The 23,911-nt window shown below is 36.7% G+C and overlaps 1 protein-coding gene across 4 annotated transcripts in view; it reads right to left on the bottom strand.

The window, feature by feature from the left end:
- The window catches only part of jupb (junction plakoglobin b), a 176,738-nt gene that overhangs the window by 45,401 nt on the left and 107,426 nt on the right, over nt 1-23,911 (bottom strand). For 3 of the 4 annotated variants that reach the window (XM_073931440.1, XM_002665476.8, XM_021468265.3), the window contains 4 exons: nt 14,049-14,085; nt 11,991-12,137; nt 6,953-7,206; nt 3,143-3,381 (listed from right to left, as the gene is read on the bottom strand). In XM_073931440.1, the coding sequence (XP_073787541.1) occupies nt 3,143-3,381; nt 6,953-7,206; nt 11,991-12,137; nt 14,049-14,061 (653 nt within the window). In that variant the 5' untranslated portion in view covers nt 14,062-14,085. Of the gene's footprint in view, nt 1-3,142; nt 3,382-6,952; nt 7,207-11,990; nt 12,138-14,048; nt 14,151-23,911 lie in introns of all 4 variants that reach the window. The other variant, XM_073931441.1, reaches the window with a different exon arrangement.

Below are 23,911 nucleotides of genomic sequence, written 5' to 3'. Positions count from 1 at the left end.
GCAGGCAACGTTTTTCTAATCTTCCATTGTCCAAATTTGGTGAGCCTTTGCGAATTGTAGCCTCAGTTTCCGGTTCTTAACTGACAGGAGTGGCACCTGGTGTGGTCTTCTGCTGCTGTAGCCCATCTGCCTCAAGGTTAAACATGTTGTGCGTTTCTCGGTTGTAACGAGTGGTTATTTGAGTTACTTTAGCCTTTCTATCAGCTCAAACCAGTCTGGCCATTCTCCTCTGACCTCTAGCAGAACTGCCACTCACTGGATATTTTCTCTCTTTTGGACCATTCTCTGTAAACCCTAGAAATGGTTGTGCGTGAAAATCCCAGAAGATCAGCAGTTTTTGAAATACTCAGTCCAGCCCGTCTTGCACCAATAACCATGCCACATTCAAAGTCACTTAAATCCCCTTTCTTCCCCATTCTGATGCTCGGTTTGAACTGCAGCAGATCGTCTTGTCCGTGTCTACATGCCTAAATGTGTCGAGTTGTTGCCATGTGATTGGCTGAATAAAAATTTGCGTTAATGAGCAGTTGGACAGGTGTACCTAATAAAATGACCAGTGAGTGTATATTTAGAAGAGTCGAACCTGCATTCAGCACCTTTAAAAACAAGCCCTCATGTTTTAACATTTTTCGAAAACAGTTTACTCGACAGGATTAGAATGTAAAGCAAACACCGGCAGCTTTGAAACAAAAACTGGCAAGAGTAAACAGCCTTACAGTAGTCCTATCATATTAAACTGAAACAGAAGAGACTATTTTTCACGTCAATAAGATTACACACCTCATCTTTACAGATCTGGACTGCTAGATTTGTCATACACTGATTTCTTCACGATATCACCACAACATCTTTAATCAAGCTGTTTAACTACAGACTGAAGCAAGGAGACTGTCCCTGTGAGTTAATATGGTGATAGTGTGTGTGTGTGTGTGTGTGTGTGTGTGTGTGTGTGTGTGTGTGTGTGTGTGTGTGTGTGTGTGTGTGTGTGTGTGTGTGTGTGTGTGTGTGTGTGTGTGAAAGATCCAGCGGCTCTGGCTGAACGGTCATAAAGATCCTGCTCTGCTCTATTATCTCAACATCTGCTGTAAATGGGCTTTCTGACAGAGCAAATTTCCCATCACAGTCCAAATATATCTCTAAAATACAGCTCTGCGGTGCAGTTTTCATGCACAGAGACGGGACTGGACACACCGTCCTGCTTTAGCAGTTCAGTCACAGTGTTCATCCGAGTTTAGCTTTGGGCTCCATTCACAAACTATAAAGGAGATAAAGTGAGGAAAATGAATGTGTGCCACAATGAGAGGAAAGCTAAACACGCTCAGCGAATGATAATAGCAGGTTAATCAGACTCAAAAAGCAAGGATTATGGCTTCCCTCAAGAAGAAGACTGCATTAAAGGGCTAGTTCGCTTAAAAAAATTAATCGTGCCATTTTTGCCAGTTTCTTTCTTCTGTTGAACACAAAATCTTTTGAAGAATGCTGATTGATGGCACCCATTGACTTCCATGGTATTTTTATGGCACCCATTGACTTCCTAGGTAATTTTTTTTTCATGGCACTTATTGACTTCCATAGTATATTTTTTGATGGCACTTATTGACTTTCATAGTATATTTTTGATGGCACCCACTGACTTCCATTGTATTTTTTTTTTATGGCACCCATTGACTTTCATAGTACTTTTTGGTGACACCCATTGACTTTCATAGTATTTTTTGATGGCACCCACTGACTTTCATAGTATTTTTTGATGGCACCCATTGACTTTCATATTATTTTTATGGCACCCATTGACTTCCCAGGTAATATTTTTATGGCACTTATTGACTTCCATAGAATAATTTTTTGATGACACCTATTGACTTCCATAGTATTTTTTTTTATGGCACCCATGACTTCCATAGTAATTTTTTGATGGCACCCATGACTTCCATAGTAATTTTTTGATGGCACCCATGACTTCCATAGTATTTTTTATGGCACCCATTGATTTCATAGTAACTTTTTTGATGGCACCCATGACTTCCATAGTATTTTTTTATGGCACCTATTGATTTCATAGTATTTTTTTGATGGCACAGATTGACTTCCATGGTCATTTTTTTGATGACGCTCATTGATTTCCATAGTATTTTTTAATGTCAACCATCAACTTCCACAGTATCTTTTTTGATGGCACCCATTGACTTCTATAGTAATTATTTTTTGATGGTACAGATGTCTTCCATAGTATTTTTTTGATGACACCCACTGACATCCATAGTATTTTTTATGTCACCCACTGACTTCCAAAGTATTTTTGATGGCACCCATTGACTTCCATAATATTTTTTGATGGCACCCATTGACTTCCATAGTATTTTTGATGGCACCCATACACTTCCATACAAATTTTGTAAGGCACCCATTGACTTCCATAGTAATTTTCTTTATGGCACTCATTGACTTCCATAGTAATTTCCTTTTTTAAAGGCACCCATTGACTTCCATAGTCATTTTTTGATGGCACCCATTGACTTTAATATTTTTTTGATGGCACCCATCAACTTCCATAAAATTTTTTTTTTGATGACACCCATTGACTTGCATTGTAATTTTTCTTTTACTACTACTGTAGTCAATATATCCCATCAACCAGTTTTGATTAAAATATGTTCTTTGTATTCAACAAAAGAAAGAAACTCATAAAACGGTTTGACACATGAGAGATGGCAATTTTCATTCATGGGTGAACTATCTCTATAATTGGCATGAATGTTGATGCTAGTTACTGTAGTTTGGTGATGATCTAGAATTGTGTGTCCTTCTCTTAGGATCTACAAATGTCCATTAAACTTTGCAACCGTTCAACCGAAACCATTCGTCTGTCCATGAACTGTCAGGGGACTAATTAAAACATGAACGCATCAGAGCGACGAGGCATCTGTCATTTATCAGTTGTGTGATATTACAGAGAAACTTAAGTCACGAAAGGGCATCTGCATCTTTCTTAAATAAGTGAAATAGATAAAAATGTGATATTAACTTAACCTTTAAAGATATGTAATATTCTAAGACAACGTAATTGCTTTATTTGCCATATTTCTACATAAAAAACATTTTAAAACAGACTTTTAATGTAATATATATCTTAAAATTTCACCTGAGCATGCGCACGAGTGCAGGGATGCCGCCTGATTTAAAGATGGCCAGCAGACCCTCTCGCTGGTGTGAGAGGCTGTGCAGAACACTGGCAGCGCAGCGGGCCGTCTCCAGGTCTCCAGTGTTCTGCATGGCCCTCACCACTGCCGACACCATCTGAGGAGACTGCATGAGCACGCGGCGGGACGCCTCCTTCCGTGTCAGCTGGTTCACGATCAGCGCTGCCTTGTTCACCACCACCTGCAGAGGTAAGAGAAAACAAGAGATCTCACCAAGCAAAAAATGTAAAGTTTTGTGTCCATCAAGTGGTTAGGTGCAGTGTAATATTGCATTACTCTGTGAAGTCGCTATAATAGTGTCGTAATTTAACTTCAGCTTTAGTTCAGTTCAATAACTGTGAATCAGCTTAATAATGTTGACACTGCAAAGTATGAGAACATTTTAAAATAAAGCAGCTTTACGAAATATTAATATTTACTAATGATTGGATTGATTGATTGATTGATTGATGGATGGATGGATGGATGGATGGATGGATGGAATGAATGACTGACAAATGATTGGATGGATGGATGGATGGATGAATGGAAAAAACAATTGATAAATGACTGGATGAAAGAATGGATGGGTGGATGGATGGATGGATGGATGGATGGATGGATGGATGGAAAGAACAATTGAAAAATGACTGGATGAAAGAATGGATGGATAGATGGATGGATGGATGGATGGATGGATGAATGGGTGGAAAGAACAATTGAAAAATGACTGGATGAAAGAATGGATGGATAGATAGATAGATAGATAGATAGATAGATAGATAGATAGATAGATAGATAGATAGATAGATAGATAGATAGATAGATAGATAGATAGATAGATAGATAGATAGATAGATAGATAGATAGATAGATAGATAGATAGATATTTGGATGGATGGAAATAACAATTGACAAATGACTAGATGGAAGAATGGAAGGATGGATGGATAGATAGATGGAAAGAATGATAGGCAAATGATTGGATGAATGGATGGATGGATGGATGGATGGATGGATGGATGGATGGATGGAAAGAAGGATTCATAAATGATAAGATGAATGGATAAAAAACCGATTGATGAATGACTAGATGGAAGAATGCATGAATGAATGCATGGATGGATGAATGGCAGATGGATGAATGACAGATGGAGAGAACAACTGGCAGACAAACTAATGGATGGATGGGTGGACTGATGGATGGATAAATGGATGCATGAATGGACAGGTAGAATGATTGATGGATAGATGGATGGATTGATGGATGAACAGAACGATTGACAGATGGACAGATGGATGAATAGATATACAGAAAACAATTGACGGATGATGGATGGATGGACTGATAGAGAAAATGATTGATGAATGGATGTACAGACAGAACGATTGACATACGAATGGAATGTAAGAGATTGGTGTATAGAGGAGAGAGGGATTAATGAATAGAACTATAGACTGATGGACAGATTGAAAGAACATCTGGGTGACAGACTGAGGGATGGATGGACTGATGGATGGATCAATTGATGGATGGATGAATGGTCGGATAGAATAATTGACATAGGGATGGCTGGATTGTAATAATGGTTGGTGCATGGTAGAGAGAAGGATAAGCTGATGGATGGATGGGTGGACTGAGGGAAGAATGGATAGAACAATGGACAGATGGAGAGAACAACTGGCAGACAGACTGACGGATGGATGCATGGATGAATGAAGGGTTAGAACAATAGTCTGATGGACGAAGAGAATAACTGGCTGACAAACTGATGGATAGATCAATGGGTAAATAAATTGAATATCAAATTGATGCTTAGAGGAGAGAAGGGATGGATGGATGGATGGATGGATGGAAAAAATAATGTTGATTTAAATGAGTTCAATAATAATAGAGAGGTTACAAATGACTCACTTAAGATATAAATCAGAAATCAGCCCTACAAATAAAGTGTTCATTCAGTTGAATTCATGCTAGTTTCTAGTGTTCACCTGATAGTGTGAGTGTCGTCAAATCAATGATGTCGCTGAGCAGTTTAACACACCAGCAAGCCAAACAAAATGATTTTGCTTAAGCAACCATATTTCACAACTGCTGACTAAAATAGTAATGAAACAAGTCACTGTGTACAACATTGCAAAAATAAATAATTTGAATGTATAAATATGTAAAAATATGCTAAAATATGCAAAATTATTCATATGGCATGAGCAGAAAAAATGAGAAATATGCTTTCTAAATGTTTTTTATAATTACAATGGTTGCACGCTCTTGGCAGTCAGTACTTCAACTTGGGAAAGTGATCATATTTTAAAGTTATTTCTTGCTTCATATCGTATCAGTCCTTTTTTTAACTGTATTTCTCTCTCCTCAGTTCTGGACAATCCTGTGGGATTGTTCCCCATCTTACATCACTGCATTACCCTTTTTCTTTCTGCGTCTTATTCTCGGAGAATGATAGCTACAAAGTCAAAACTTTTGTATTATTTGACTCTAGATCAGTTGGAAGATAATAACTCTTGTTGAATCTCGACAGAACAAAAGATAACAGCTTTTTGCTAAATTGTACTGTTTTATATTTGTTTCTGTTTAGTTTATCTACAAAAGGCTCTACACTACAGAACGAAGCTTTGCTCATAGACACAAATCTCAAATATTTTCAATCTTCAAACATACATGTTTAATAATATAAACAGAACAATAGACACAACGATAGAACAACAGACAGAACAATAGCAGGATGGATGGATGGATGGATGGATGGATGGATGGTTGAATGGTTGGTTGGATAGATGGATGGATGGATGGATGGATGGATGGATGGATGGAGGGAAATGGATGGATGGATAAACGGAATGGCATAGAGACAGAAGGTTATAATGAAGAATAGATGATATAACTGGATGGATGGATGGATGGATGGATGGATGGATGGATGGATTGACAAACTTGTGGATAGATGGATGGATCATATAATAAAAAGAATAATAAAACAATGAGTAGAAATGGATAAAATAACAAAATGATGGATGAATGGAACAATGAAATATTGGTAGATGGACTGATAGATAGATAGATAGATAGATAGATAGATAGATAGATAGATAGATAGATAGATAGATAGATAGATAGATAGATAGATAGATAGATAGATAGATAGATAGATAGATAGATAGATAGATAGATAGATAGAATGACGGACGGACAGACGGACGGACAGACAGACAGACAGACAGACAGACAGACAGACAGACAGACAGACAGACAGACAGACAGACAGACAGACAGACAGACAGATAGATAGATAGATAGATAGATAGATAGATAGATAGATAGATAGATAGATAGATAGATAGATAGATATACAGACAGAAAGACAGACAGACAGACAGACAGACAGACAGAAAGATAGATAGATAGACAGACAGACAGACAGACAGACAGACAGACAGACAGACAGACAGACAGACAGACAGACAGACAGACAGACAGATAGATAGATAGATAGATAGATAGATAGATAGATAGATAGATAGATAGATAGATAGATAGATAGATAGATAGATAGATAGATAGATAGATAGAATGACGGACGGACGGACGGACAGACAGAAAGACAGACAGACAGACAGACAGACAGACAGACAGACAGACAGATAGATAGATAGATAGATAGATAGATAGATAGATAGATAGATAGATAGATAGACAGACAGACAGACAGACAGACAGACAGACAGACAGACAGACAGACAGACAGACAGATTTGCACCTGGTCATCATCAGCCAGTAGTTTAGTGAGCTCTGGCACTGCTCGTGTGGCCAGCTCTGCATCATCCTGGTAGTTGATGAGGTGGACAATAGCAGTCTTCAGCAGCTGTGAGGGCTCCGCCAGTCTCTGCACATTAGTGGGCTGGTCTGGGTTGCTCTGCGGTGTGAGAACCGTCTCTCCCTCCACCAGGGTCTCGGGGAACATTGCAGCACGCACTCGCTGAGCTCGAGTCAGACTGAACTGAGCCTCCATATCTGAACGCACACACATAGGAAAAGAGCCTTGATAAACAAAACACTCACGCTGATTACTGTGATTTTACACTGTTGGGAAGTTTTTTCATATAATGTCTGAAAGGTTTAAACAGAGCTGTTGATTTTATAAAAACATGGCTGACAACTAAAAAGACAGCATGTTCAATACATTCGTTTTAAAAATAAACATCCTAAAATTTTCTATATTTTGAGTCCCAAAAAGAATAATTCTGTGGCTCAGCAGCAATAATGGCAATATATTATTAGTCAATTACTAATATTAACTATTCTTATTATTGTTATTACCATTATTAAATACACACTATTTTAAATGAACAAAATTAAATAATTTCTATTTATTTATAGAGAGCAATTAAAAACAATAACGTTGGCAAATATGGCGTACAAAATAGATCAGAAGTAATAAAATTAGGACAAAAGACAGTCAAAAAATATAAGCAAAAAACATAAAAGACAGCATTACACATAAAAAAGTAAATAGATATGATTTTAGTAACAGCTATACATTATCTTGTTAGTATTAAATAAGTTAATAAACATACTGCTACTATTATTATTTATCATTGTTGTCAGTAATATTATTATTATTATTCTTAATATTATAGCGCATCATTATATTGAGTTAACATAATTAATTGTGACTTTACAGATACACTGCAAAATTGCTGTAAAATTTACAGTATTACTGGCAATTTTGGATAAATTACAGTAAAACTGTAAAATTTACAAGTGCGCTGTAAATGAACCTTTTACAAAAGTGCTGTAAAACTATAGTTGCCTGTAAATTTTTACTGAAACAATTGCCAGTGATATTGTAAAAATTGCCAGTAATACTGTCAAAAATTCCAGTAATATTGTAAAAATAGTCAGCAATGATGTAAAATAAAATCCTAGTAATACTGTAAAAAGTACCAGTAATACTGTGCAAATTGCCTGTAATGCTGTAAAAAAATTGCCAGTAATACAGTAAAATTGCCAGTACTACAGTAAAAAAAATTACCAGTAAAATAAAAATTGCCAGTAATATTGTAAAAATTGCCAGTAATACTGTAAAATTTACAAGCACAGTGTAAATGAACAATTGCTGTAAAACGTCAGCATAATTGTAATTGTTATTTTACAGTGCACTTGTAAATTTTAGAGTAACACATTAAAAATTGCCAGTAATGTTGTAAAAAATGCCAGTAGTACTTTAAAATATTCCCAGTAATACTATAAAAATTGCCAGTAATACAGTAAAATTTCCAGTAATACTTTAAAATATTCCCAGTAATACTGTAAGCATTGCCAGTAATACAGTAAAATTTACAAGCACAGAGTAAATTATATATTACTGTAATACTTCAGCACAATTGTAATTGTTAATTTACATTGCGCTTGTAAATTTGTACAGTAATACAGTAAAATTGCCAGTAATAATGTTCAAAATTCCAAGTGCAGTGTAAATTAATAAGTACTGTAAAAGTTCGGCACAATTATAAGTGTTAATTTACAGTGCGCTTGTAAATTTTACAGTAATACTGACATTCTTAATTATGATTAATACATTAATTAATTTTCGGCTTAGTCCCTTTATTAATCAGGGGTCGCCACAGCAAAATGAACCTCCAACTTATCCAGTATAAGTTTTACGCAGCGGATGCCCTTCAGGCCGCAACCTATCACTGGGAAACACCCAAACACTCTCATTCGCGCACATACACTATGAACAATTAAGCTTACCCAAAACACCTATAGCGCATGTGTTAGGATTGTGGGGGAAACCGGAGCACCCGGAGGAAACCCACATGAACACAGGGAGAACATGCAAACTCCACACAGAAATGCCAACTGACCCAGCCAGGGCTCGAACCAGCGGCCTTCTTGCTGTAAGGCAATCGTGTCACCCACTGTGCCACCAACACTTAATTACCAGTAATACTGTAAATTTTACAGCATTTTTTACAGTGTGTGTAGACATTAATATAAATGACCATGCCATTGCAGGTGAGATCAGCTACTTTACAGCCTATAAGACCTCGACTAGGACTCATCCAATCAGAATTCAATGTCGGCAGGATACGTTTTATAAAACGCCATCATTTTTAATAATCCATCACGTCATGCTATATTTCACAGAGATGTGGTTCAGGGCGCATTTAATAACAGAACAGAGAAGCAGAGCAGGGCATGATGGGATTTCGCAACGGTGGTGACGCTCTAAATAAAGTGCAGTCAATGCTGGAAGCATGGAACGGAGGTCTTCAGAGGGTCTGTTGTGATAGCAATAACGCTCTTGCTGTAAAAAGTGAACCTGCTGCACTGAGTGTTTGGATGAGTTTCTAAATGTCACTGGCTCTGGGCGGACAATAAATTTGCAGCTTTCTTCGTCCAAACCCGCACCAGCACATATGCTGCCATGGTGAGGAATCTATTTTAATATCCCCAGATATGGAGAACACGCACCATGACAACTCCTAATAATAATAATGAGGAAAAAACACAGCTTTATTTTTATTAAACATCCGTCTTTTACTAATCAAGCAACCGGATTCTCTGAGTCATTAATGCATATCCTTATAGAGACAATACACTTTTTTTAACACACACCTCTAATAGAGCTCATTAGTGACCGCTTGCTCTTTTAGTAGCGTATTTTTCTGCAATACGGAGAACATCATTATACAACCTAACCAGCTGTGGGATGAATCATAACATTGCAAAGTTTTATTTTAAGCAGACAGAGAAAAAAGGCTTGGCGTAAGGTTTTAATGAAAGACCGTATTGTAGTTTTTAGTAATACACTCAATGAAATGACTTTTGCTACTTGTTCAGACTACTTATTTAAAATGAGTTGAAACAACACAAGTCTTAAGAATTTTTGAGACAACTTAAGGTGCTTTCACATTAGCACTTTTGGTCTGCGCATAGGTTTATTTGACGAAGTATGGTGAGCTTTGCTAGTGTGAATGATGTCTTATGAACTCAGATGCGCATTCACCAAGTTCCCCCGAGTTTATTTACAGTGCACTTCCAAATTCTACCGCAATACAGTAAAAATTGCTAGTAATACTGTAACAACTGCCAGTAATACTGTAAAAACTGCCAGTAATACTGCAAAAATTGCCTGTAAAACTGTAAATATTGCCAGTAATACTGTAAAAAAAATGCCAGTAATACTGTAAAAATTTGCAGTAATACTGTAAAGATTTCCAGTAGTACTGTAAAAAATTGCCAGTAATACTGTAAAAATTGCCAGTGATGTTGTAAAAAATGCCAGTAAAACTGTAAAAATTGCCAGTAATACTATAAAGATTTCCAGTTATACTGTACAAAATGCCAGTAAAACTGTAAAAATTGCCAGTAATACTGTAAAGATTTCCAATTATACTGTAAAAAATGCCAGTAAAACTGTAAAAATTTCTAGTAATACTGTAAAAATTGCCAGTAATACTGTAAAAAATGCCAGTAAAACTGTAAAAATTGCCAGTAATACTGTAAAGATATCAAGTAATACTGTAAAAATTGCCAGTAAAACTGTAAAAAAATTGTCAGTAATACTGTAAAAAAATGCCAGTAATACTGTAAAAATTGCCAGAAATACTGTAAAGATTTCCAGTACTACTGTAAAAATTGCCAGTAATACGGTAAAAGTTTCCAGTACTACTGTAAATATTTCCAGTAGTACTGTAAAAATGCCAGAAATACTGTAAAGATTACCAATAATACTGTAAAAAATGCCAGTAATACTGTAAAAATTGCCAGAAATACTGTAAAGATTACCAGTAATACTGTAAATATTGACAGTAATACTGTAAAAATTGCCAGTAATACTGTAAAAAAATGTCAGTAATACTGTACATATCGCCAGTAATACTGTAAAAAAATTGCCAGTAATACTGTAAAAACTGTCAGTAATAACGTAAAAATAAGTGCAGTGTAAATAATATTTACTGCAAAACATCAGCACAGTTGTAATTTTTCATTTACAGTTCACATCCTTCAGATCAAATCAGAATTCAATGTCGGAAGGATAAGTTTTATAAAACACGTTGCACTAGCTCTGCACATTTTCCATGTCCCCTTAACCAAACACACCTGATTCAGATCATCAGCTCATTAGCAGAGACTGAAAGACTTATAATGACTGTGATAGACAAAGGAGACATCAAAACATGCAGTGTTGGTGGTCCTCCAGGAACGTGGTTGAGAAACACTAAAATAATGGAAGTAAACCGCCAACTGTACAACAAACTTTAGTTTGCATAACGTTCACAGACGCAAGCGGCTCTCTGTGTGTTACCAAAGCCAAAAGACTCAGTAAAAGCTGAACAAACGTGATGTGCATTCGTCTTTCCATTTTGGCGCCTTGCTCTGACATGACTTTCACCAAGCATGACGCAAGCGTACCGGGGTTCAGAAAAAAAATATGGTGTAAACACAAACCAGCCGAGATGGTAGCAATGGGGGACAATCGAACTTAGGTTTCTCATGAAATCTTGACCAATCAAATGCTCTCTAGAATCTGACATGTCCTGCCCCCTTAAGACATTTCAAACACTTCAAAAACATTTAAGATTAACAATGTGAACTAGCAAAATAAACATAGTAAATTGGGATTTCAAGCGGACTTTATTTTACATACTATATGTGGCCATGTAATAGCCCCAGAAAATTATCAATTCCAATTATTTCTTAGACAATGAATCGTCATGTTTTTAGTAATGGTGGCACTCCTAGTGCAGACTGAAGTGTAAGTGCGTTTAGTTTAGTGCCCCTGTCACCTGCGCTGCTCTCTCCAGCGCTGTACTTCCTGCTCTCAGACTCGTCCTCATCCCTGATGGTCGTGGCTCCAGACTGAATGCCTGAGTCTGCGGTGTAGAAGCTCTGCTGCCACTCCTCCACCTTCACTGCTCCATCAGCCTCACTCACTGATGGAGAAAACAGCAGTCAATGCTGGTACAAGCACTCGATGTCAGCAGATGTATGCTCTTGTATTACTGCAATTGAAACATTTGAATTGTTTCTGCATATATTTGGTATAGGTCAGTGCTATATATAACGTTACAATGCTACAGTGCAATACTATATATAATGTTACATATAGTCACATTATAATTTAGATTAATAATACAAAAACATATTTAATGTGTGTGTATATTTGTAGTTGAGATTGATGAGATTAGATTAGTTTAGATCAAGGATCACCAACCCTGCTCCTGGAGAGCTCTGCCTTCATGCAGATTTCAGTTGTAATCCTGATCAAACACACCTGTATGTAATTATCAAGTGCTGCTTCAGGTCCTAATTAACTGGTTCAGGTGTGTTTGATCAGTGTTGGAGCTGAATTCTGCAGGTAGGCAAAACTCTCCAGGAGCAGGGTTGATGACATTATGGATTAATCATTATGAGATTAATGGTGATCGAGAACAATGATGAGATTAATCATTATACGTATCTTTACATACAGTTGAAGTCAGAATTATTAGCCCCCCTTTGAATTTTTTTTATATTTCCCAAATGATGTGTAACAGAGCAAGGAAAGTTTCACAGTATGTCTGATAATATTTTTTCTTATTTATTAAGTCTTACTTGTTTTATTTCAGCTAGAATAAAAGCAGTTTTTAATTTTTTAAACACCATTTTAAGATCCAAATTATTAGCCTTTTTAAGCTATATTTTTCTTGATAGTCTACAGAACAAAAAATAATTATACAATAACTTGCCTAATTACCCTAACCTGCCTAGTTAACCTAAACAACCTAGCCTTTGAATGTCACTTTAAGCTGTATAGAAGTGTAAAGAAGAAATGCCTGCATGTGTTTAGCGTTTTTCCTTATCACAAACACAACAGTAATCTATTAGTGATTACGTTGCTTTCGTTTTTTTGGGGTTAATTACTGTAATATCTCGATTGCAATAGAGAAATACTGGGAAATCTCTAGACCAGGGCTGCTCAAACCTGTTCCTGAAGATCTACCTTCCTGCAAAACACAGCTCTCACCCTGATCAAACACACCTGAACCAATTAATTAGGACCTGAACAGCACTTGATAATTACAGGCAGTTGTGTTTGAAATGGGTAGCAACTGAAATCTGCAGGAAGGTAGATCTCCAGGAACAGGGTTGAGCACCCCTGCTCTGGACTGATGGCATTTCATGCCGTTCAGCCTTATAATCTTAATATGTGAGCAAAATCACTTGTTTTTTCATCAATTTAGACATTACGCTAGAGAATCATTCAAATACTAGCTCTAAAGTGACGTGGGTGAACTGGCAACGTCTTCTGCTGTTCTGGCATCAGCTGCAGATGTGAATGATTGGTGGAAAAAAGTAGTTCCTCCAAAAAAGTGTCTTTGAGACTCTCCATGTTTGTTTTTATTCACATGATTATGCAGTCGAACTGTTGTATAAACGCAATATCACACTCATAGCAGTGCAATATGGCTGTATATCATCACTGGTGGGACACGATATTGCACTGCTACCCTTGTGATATTGCTTTATATATAGTATTTTATAATAATTTGTTTTATATTATTTCTAAGGTGTTAAAAACAATTATTGATTTCATTTATAGTCATTTAGATGTGATTTACACTTAAAATACACATAATTCCATTAAAATAAAAACATTTGCTGCTGACTAATTAACTTTGTATTTATTATATTATGTAACAATAATATTAATTTAAATTAAATGCCTAATGTATAACAGGTGGCCTCAGGCTTCTACATCTATCTACATAGGACTGCACAGATGACCTGTACAACATCAAAAAAAGTCAGTGAAAGACACACTATTAGTATGAAAATAATTATCCTTAGCTGATTCAACTTACTTTGCAGTGACATCACCACTGTCAGGCCTCAATCAAGCTGTGAGGAAACAGAGAGAGAGAGCAGAGTTTGAGACAGTGCAGATGCAGTTTGGATGCAGTGATCTGCAATGTGAAGTGACAGCATGCACCAGTTTAGAGAGAAAAGCACCACTGGGACTTTAAAAAATAGTGAGCAGGCATTGCTATTTATAAAACTACTGCATAGAACCATTGCACAAATCACAGGAGCTTCCCCAAAGTGGATTTTCAACGCTCTGTTTGTAGATCGCAGGTTAAGTCGATGAAGAAGAAAAAAAAAAGGAAAACGCAGGAATTTACAGTTCAAAATTTCAAGGACTAAAGAGTCTCACGAGTGTCTTTCACTGCAGGTTTGTGCCTTTAATGCTTTTGTTTGTGACTATAAATAACAGACTATGAGCAGGGAAATGGCTGAAGGTGAGGCCAATATAAGGATATGATGGATAAAGATGACACCATCATCCCAAACCACTTCAGCAGCAAAAAAACGGCCATGAACCAAGACGTCCAAGATCACTTCAGTTCAGGAAAAAAAATGACAGAGAATTTACGAGAAATACCAGCAGATCGAAATATCAAGTATTAGAAACCAAGATATAAAAAATGAGGGATCAAATTAGATAATACTAATACTAATACTAATAATACTACTACTACTACTACTACTACTACTACTACTAATAATAATAATAATAATAACAACAACAACAACAATAATAATAATAATAATAATAATAATAATAATAAATAATAACAACAACAACAATTATTATTATTATCATTATTATTATTATTAATATTATTATTATTATTATTATTATTTTATACTTTATTTTACCAGGAAGGACACATTGAGATTAAAAATCTCTTTTACAAGAGCATCCTGGCCAAGATTAGGCAATCCACAAGTCGCATGAGTCCAACAGACAACAAATAAAAAACTATTTACAGTTAACATGATTCACACTGACAAACTATTCAAAACATCTACAAACCTGTGTTTCAACTTCTAAATCTTTTATAGTCTTTTTAAAAGCATGTAGTGAAATCAAGTCTTTGTACTGCAACTTTTTTATTATTTTATTATTATTATAATACTATAACTATTTTATCACTATTATTGATATTTATTAATTGATTTATTTTCAGTTTTTTTTAATAATAGTTCTCGCATATAGTTAACGACAATAATCACAATAATAAATCTGCATTAAAATGTATAGTGATGATAAATATATGCATTAATATGAATATAAAAACATTACAAATCGAATGGAAAAGAAATTAAGCCATAAATACTTTAATTAAATGACTCTAATAATGGTAATTAAACTGAAAAGATTAATCATAAAAAGCTTTTTAATTTAAATATAATCTTTGATGTAATATTATTTCAAATAAAAAATGTAGTCAATTACAATATTTATTATAAATGCAGATTGTGCATTAATAACACTGAACATAACTGTGACTGATTGATAATGTTATTATTATTATAAAATTATAAATAAAATTAAAATATTTATTTAATTTATCCTGCATTTTTTGTTAAGCTTATAATTGTTATATTGTTATAATTGCTGCTAAAACTGAAAATAGCTTTGATGATAATGATTGCATGTGTAAAGCTTTTTAATAAATAGTGTAATAAATAAAAAATCAACAAATATAGTACTGCATATATAGTCTTTTCTTAATTGTTTATTAGGGAAAACAGCTTTGCGATTCCATCCAGAGCTCTATCATGAGAAGTGGCCATCTAAGGAGTTCAACCTTTAATGATGTCAAACTAGAGCCATGTCCAAACAAATCCAGAAGTATGATAAGCCTGTCTGCCAAGCTAATCTAACGTCAAAAAACTATGGTGATGAAAAGTGGCTGTAGTTCTGGTCCTGTCCGGACTAAAAAGTTGTGCGTGAACACACCAAACGGATGACAGCAGACTGAAATAAGAAAGTGTGCTCTGTGACTATGTGAGAGAATGTTTCTCTCCACACCTGCAGGTGGCAGTATTAGTCAGTATTGTCATGCCACAGAGACAAACCATAAGTAGTGCTGCACACATACAAAATGTAAACAAAGCAGCGTTTACAAACCATTTTCAGGAATTTGTTCATGCAAATACATATAATAATCCATATAGTTTGCAAATATTTGAAGCAATCAACTAAAAGACAGCCAGGGTGGTGACAAATCTACTCCTGGGTGTTTCAAATCACTTAAGTCACGTGATCTGGGTGTTTCGAATTGATTTAGTCACATGACCTGGGTGTTTTGAATTACTTCAGTCATGTGACCTAGGTGTTTTAAATCACTTTAGTCACATGACCTGGATGTTTCGAATCGCTCCAGTCACATGACCTGGGTGTTTCAAAACACTTTAGTCACGTGACTTGAATGTTTCGAATCGATTTAGTCACGTGACCTGGGTGTTTCAAATAACTTAATTCACATGACCTGGGTGTTTCGAATTGCTTTAGTCACGTGACTTGAATGTTTTGAATTGCTTTAGTCACGTGACCTGGGTGTTTCGAATCACTTCCTTCACGTGACCTAGGTGTTTTGAAACACTTTAGTCACTAACTTGAGTGTTTTCGAATCGCTTTAGTCATGTGAACTGGTTTTTTTGAACCACTTTAGTCACGTGACTTGAGTGTTTTCAAATCGCTTTAGTCCCGTGACCTGAGTGTTTCGAAATGCTTTAGTCACATGACCTTGGTGTTTCTAATCACTTCAAGCAGGTGACCTAGGTGTTTCTAATCACTTCAGTCATGTGACTTGGGTATTTCAAATCCCCTTTGTCACGTGACCTTGGTGTTTTGAATCGCTTCAGTCACGTGACCTGGGTATTTCAAATTGCTTTAGTCATGAGACCTTGTTGTTTTGAATAACTTGAGTCACATGACCTGAGTGTTTCGAATCGCTTTAGTCACGTGACTTGGGTGTATCGGATCATGTTTCAGTGCAGTGTTTCGAAACACTTGCACTTCGGGATCTCGACACTGTTTCGAAACGCCATTCCTATAGTTCGCCTGTTTATAACGATTACTCTATGGGTTACCTTCATGTGCTTTTCTGTTCCTGTTTTGACCTGTACGACTATCCCAAAATAAAGCTGCATTTGGAACCTCACCTCTGTTGTGTTTACACACAGTAAGCGATAGTGATTCTACATGCTGAATCAGGTGAACTTCCTTTGTACGGTCACCTTTTAGAAATACTCTGTCATATGTGTAAATCGTTTTTTAGTACTTAATCTATTATTTGTATGAAAATCCAACTCTTTAACACTGTGAATAACTTTGAAAGCATAAATTGGATGACACCCCTCGCTTCACCCCCTTAACAACATGACCTATCATGCGTAAACATTGCCTTATAGAATTAGATTAGACTGCAAAAAGTTGCAGCAGTCACAGGTCTGATTTTAAACAATTTTTTTCTTGACCTTTAAGAAACAACAAAGAGAATGCAAATTTGTATTTCTGATCATCAATACCTCCTCACTCAGAAACATTCAGAACTAAAAGCAGACGCTCTCTCATGTTAGCGATGCAGAAACGAAGACAAAAGAGCTGAATTTTAATGAGAACGAAAAAAACACACACTTGCAAGAGCATATCATCAAACAGCGAAACAAGAAAAGACACCATTTCTTTTATAAAAGCAGTGACTAATCCATTTTATCTCTTTGAATTACTTCCTTATGGCAGCACATCTTACAAGATCTTATTTTTCCTTCTTTTTTTTTGTTTCCCTCTTTTTCAATTTAAATGGGAGCCAGCTTAAAAGCGAGTCTCTGTTTAGTATTCACCGCTCTGTCTCGCTCTTGCCCTTTTCTCATCTTGGGCTTCTTTATAAAACATTGAGTACAGTTCGCCGCTGTCCCTCATGTCCATAAAGCATATGGGGATTTGCTAACTGTTGTTATGACACCACGTGCCCTGCATTTTCCACACTCATTAATCACATCAACGTTAAAGCTAGACATTTAACACGCAAAACACACACGCAGGCTGGTCAAACCTGGTCAAACGCAACACTCCAGCAGCCGGAAAAACACATTACAACTGATTACAAGAGAGAAAGATGTACAAAAAATGAGCAGTCTAGCCTAGTAGGCATTAAAGAGCCATTAATTATGTATGCGCCGATTAATTAAAAAAGTTTCTGGGTTAAACAAGGCTTAAGAGGAAGTGTGTGTATTGTGTCTTCTTTATATTCCATCAAATTACCATGTTTAAAGTGCCAGTTACCATTTCCTTTTATTTTTTTTGGGAGGGAAATTACCTTTGATGCAGTGTGTATTGTCCAACACAATCTCATGGCAATTCGTAACTTTTTGATTTAGTGGCTAATTCGTACGATCTAATTCGTACAATTTAGTACGACTTGCTCATCCCAGAATGACGGTTGGGTTTAGGGGTGTGATTAGGGGCCACGCCTCCTTTTTAAAATCGTACAATTTTCATACAACTGAACTTGTACGAATTGTACGAATTAGCCACTAAACTGGCAAAACGTAAAATACTCACGTTTTCTTGTGAGATCAGACTGGTATTGTCATAGTAATAAAGGCAAAACGCATAAATGCTGGCTTAGAAATTTGATCAGAAGAAGATTTATAGCATTATATATTTTATATTTTACAGTTGAAGTCAATATTATTAGCCCTCCTGAATATTTTTCCCAATTTCTGTTTAATAGAAAGAACATTTTTTCAACACATTACTAAAAAAAGACCCTATCACACACCTGGCGCAATAAAGCGCAAGACATGTTTGCCGCAATTTGTTGCTATTTTCAGACCAGCGCAACTGTAATTTTCACGTTTTGCACTGTGTTGTTTAAATAGCAAATCCATTTGCGCGACTTTGTAGACTCATAGGTGTTCTGGGGTCTGTTGTTTGTAGATCCTGGATCTTTTAATCTTGTTAACTGATCTCTGGCTAATTTGATTCTTCAAACAAGTTTGTGACTCTTGAAAATGTCTAAATGAACTGATCTCAGTTGAGTCGCCAATCAGACCTGGGGATTGAGGGAAAAGTCCTCATTTATAGTGTTTATATGAACTCGATTATCTTTATGTTGATATAAATTGTGGTTATCTGTATATGAAATTATGAATAATAAATGTAGAAGGGCATTAAATCACTGTTTATTTCTTTGCATTTTAACTTTGTAAACTATGAAATCATGCGTCCCTTCACGGTTTGTGTCTCATTTAGTGAGCTAACTGACAACAGTTCGCTTCCCTCCTTCTCCCATGCAGGCCACGCTCACTCCTGCCCTTTGCTTGCGGAGCTCCACAAAATTCTCCACAAAATTTTGAGGTAGACTTGAACCGAAAGTGGGGGGTTTAAGGGCCCTTTAAAATGATTTTTAAAAAATTAAAAAATTGCTTTTACTCTAGCCGAAATAAAACAAATAAGACTTTCTTCAGAAGAAAAAATATTATAGGAAATACTGTGAAAAATGTCTTGCTCTGTTAAATATTATTTAGGAAAAATTTGAAAGAGAAAAAAAACTCACAAGTGGGCTAGTCATTTTGACTTCAACTGTATATTACTGCATGTTTGAGACGGGAGAATGCCATTACTTTAACATGATGAACAAACCAGTATTTTTGCTTTTCCATTAGCTGCTGCTCGTGGCACAAAGATCACACACTTCACCTTTAAGACTGCATACTTTTTCTTCCAGATTCCAGACGTCAAGAATTTGTCTGATCAACGTCATTTTTAATGAAATCAGCTCTCGCGCAAATGACACTGAAATTACTCTGCTGTCACTAATAAATGACTGTAGAGCCACGTTTGCTGATTATTTTCATTAGACATGCAGCAAATTTGCTTTCGACAGAGACATGCCTGTAAAGTCACTCTATATGCATATTCACAAGATCGCCATCACTCAGGTCTAAATTAAAAGTTTGGGCCTGGCCGGGAGCCTTCAGAAATCAAATGTCACCACGTTCCCATTACCATGGCTTTGTGCGAGTTGGGAGTATTTTTCAGCTCATATTCATGAGTTTCAAACTATAGCGTACGCGACGTCTCATTTTTGAGATGAAAGCAGTCAGGTGTAATTTTCATCTCCAGCTCTGCCATCCTTGTAGTCACTAAAAATACTCAAAGCTCACAGTATTCTGTGTCAAAAGGACTTTATAGGAACGGTTTGTCAATTAAGTCATCATTTACTCACTCTCAGCTTGCTCCAAACTGCACGACTGCATTTCTACTAAATATGAAATGTCTGTGTATGTACAGTATTTTAACAAGAGATGTATCAAGTACTAGAAACCCAGACTAAAGTAAAAGTACAAGTGCTCTATCAAAAAAGTGACTTGAGTAGAAGTAGAAGTGCTCTTTAAGCACCATACTGAAGTGGAAGTACTAAAGTATTCAACATTTTTTGTACTTAAATATCGTAAGTAGTTTATTTCAAAATGTACTACTGAAAGTAAAAGTATTGTGTATTGTAGTTATTAAAGAAAGCAATCAAAAGACATCATATTGTTTTGTTTATTTTAAATATCTTTTATTATAAAAGAATAAAAAAATATGTAAAAGAAACATGGCTTACGATACTGTTTTTCTCTCGCGCTTGAACCACAGATCTGACAGATTATAACAGCTTTAACACCTACCTTTCAAAGTTGTGTGTCACAAAAACACTCTGTAATCCACTCAAAACGCTATTGAAACCCATTTTCGATCGCAAATTACCGGTTGTAAACGATGTAAGTTGTAAACATTCTACCGAAAAACGCTGGTCACGCAGGTCTATAATTGTAAGGAGTAGGGGTGTGAATCTACACTGGTCTCACGGTTTGGTTCGGTTATGATTATCATGCCATCGATTTGATTCAATTCGATATCTCTGTGCATCTCGGTGCACTGACAATGCTTTCCATACATAATTAGATTTTTTCTTCACAACACAAGCATTTTTTTTTTTATCTTTAAATATATTTCTATATTATTTGTAATACAATTTTGTTCTTTAATACAGCAGTAAGATATATGAACTGCACCCTTAATTTGACCTGCTCAAAGGAAACACTCTTTCTGAATGTATCAAACAAAACTCAAGTACATGAACATGCATGAGCATTTATAGCAAATAAACTAATGTGAATATTCTCCCGCTTGTGCTTTGAGCGCTGACAGGCGAGGTCTATGATTGGTCATTGTCTTCACCTGCTCAACAGAAAGGGCTGCGACCGGCTTTATAAATTAAAGCGCTGTTCACAGACAAAACTCACACCTCAGGCATGCTCGTGTCTGGATCCACAAGTATCGCTTTAAGAGCCGAGAGGAGCGGAAAAATTACCTCACAAACACGCCAACTGGTCAAATGTCCAAAGTGAGAGAGAGAGAGAGGTAAAGATGGAGTTTTACAGCATTTCTCAGTAGTAGTGAAATAGTAGCTTGTATGCTGTGCCGCCTTCATTGTAGTAAGAGCATCATTTACTCGCCTTTGCCTCCTTCACCATAGTATTCTACTGCGACATCGGGCATAAGAGATACGTAATATCAGTACGTAATAACCGGTTATGATCTATTACTGATATCAATTATTTTGACACCCCTTGTAACGAGTAACGATGCAGCACATAAAAATCTATTGGAGTAAACTCATCAATAATATGTACTGAAGTAAAAGTGGATGTAGGAGAAAAAAACAATCCTAAAGTAGAGTACAGATACATTAGTGAAGTAGTTCTACTTCGTTACCATACATCTCTGATTCGAGCCAACAAAATAAATAAATGAACTGAAAAATAAACAAATAATAATGTTTAAATGTAGCTTAAAGAAGAATGTGAGCGAAAGTAGGAAGCGAAATGCAAACGGAAAGCTCTAAAATAGTCAGCTCTGAAGGAAAAGAGTATTAAAAGAGACAGGAAGTGTCTATTTTTTGACCATTGTCCTCCTGAAGGCCTCAGCCTGTCCGAGTCAGTGTAATATATCTGTCTGTTTCTGCCCAGCATCCCTCACTTCCTCCAGAAGACAAGAGCTCTGATGAAGATGAATGCTTTGAGGAGATAGCAGTGTGTTTTCTTCATCAGACACGACCTGTTTACAGCGCCTCCATTGTTCTGCTGCTACAATAGTTACCTGTGTTTGTGACACACACACTCACACACACCTCAGGCCAGCTGCTGTATTTAGGACACTTGACACTGAACAGTGCAGCTCCAGCAGTTCTGTCAGCTCTCTGACTTCAGGCCACATGCAGATCAGCTGTGTGTTTATATGTCACTGTCAAGATGGATTTGTATGTTGGAGTCTGTCATCGAGAGAACAGCACGTGTCTGCATGTGTGTGATGATTCAACCACTAGTCAACTAAGGGTACACTAGCGGTATTCAATTAGTACACTTAAGCCTAGTTCACACTAGGCTCAATTTATTCAATTTATAGTAGTGCTGTCGCCTCACAGCAAGAATTGCTGGGTCGCTGGTTCGAACCTTGGCTCAGTTGGCGTTTCTGTGTGGAGTTTGCTCGTTTTCATCATAAAAACTTTATTTTTATGATTTGTGTTATTGTCATTGTGTCAGATTGCATACCTATAACACAGTAGGTCACCTAATATGGTAAATAATACATTGCAATACAATGTATTGTATTGCGGCAAGGCAGTGGCGCAGTAGGTAGTGCTGTCGCCTCACAGCAAGAAGGTCGCTGGGTCGCTGGTTTGAACCTCGGCTTAGTTGGCATTTCTTTGTGGAGTTTGAATGTTCTCATTACCTTCGCGTGGGTTTCCTCTGGGTGCTCTGGTTTCCCCCACAGCCCAAAGACATGCGGTACAGGTGAATTGGGTAGGTTAGATTGTCCATAGTGTATGAGTGTGTGTGTGTGTGGATGTTTCCCAGAGATGGGTTGCGGCTGGAAGGGCATCCTCTGTGTAAAAACGTGCTGGATAAGTTGGTGGTTAATTCCACTATGGCAACCCCAGATTAATAAAGGGACTAAGCCGACAAGAAAATGAATGAATTAATTAATGAATTCCTCGATGACATTGCAATACTATTGCTACAACGAACCAACAACAAGATCAGAAACACGTACTAAGAATAAGATCAATTTGCTGACTGCAAAGATCGTGGGCTAAACAAGCCCTGCTTTCAATTAGTGAATATCAAGTTGCTTAAGCAGAAAAAGCACACGCTAAATGGCAATTAAACACAGGTTTGTCTTCAAAAGCCTCTCGGTTTGACAGAGCCGTGCTGATAGAAACATCTGCACACGTTCGCATATTTTCAGCTTCTCAGCAGGCCCGAGAAAGAGGAGCTGCCGACAGGAGCCTGGCGGGAGGATCTGCTGGAGACGCCGAGGTTTTGCCAGACTCCTGGAGAGCAGCTGATGATACGATGAGTCACTTCACGCCACGGAGCCAATTACAAAGTCACCTGCACCCGGTGCATCCTGAAGTCGAGAGGAACTCAGATGAGCACAAAAGATGCAGTGACGGATACACAGACGGTTACCTGAATTTATTCCACGCGCCCAGTTATCAGATGGTACAGCGACAACGTTGATCATTATGCAGTAAGAGTCAAACACAAGTCATCTTTCCCCGAACGACGAGTCGGTATTAGCGTTGGGTAAGTATGAAGTATGAGTGTTCGGTAACATTCACATATGCATTTTCATTGCTGACAGAAGTGCTTAGAGTATCTAAAATCTACACTCAAGAAAAAGTATAAGTACTTGAGTAAATTTTTAATCAAGTAAAAGTAAAAGTAGCAATCTTAAAAGTTACTCGAGTAAGAGCAAAAAAGTATCCGATAAAAAATATATATGTGTTTGTGGTGGGCCGTTATCGGCGTTAACGCG

Source organism: Danio rerio, chromosome 19 (genome assembly GCF_049306965.1).
Source record: "Danio rerio strain Tuebingen ecotype United States chromosome 19, GRCz12tu, whole genome shotgun sequence".
NCBI classification, from domain to species: domain Eukaryota; kingdom Metazoa; phylum Chordata; class Actinopteri; order Cypriniformes; family Danionidae; genus Danio; species Danio rerio.
Note: the sequence above shows the minus strand (reverse complement) of the source record. Positions and strands in the feature narration are given on the sequence as shown.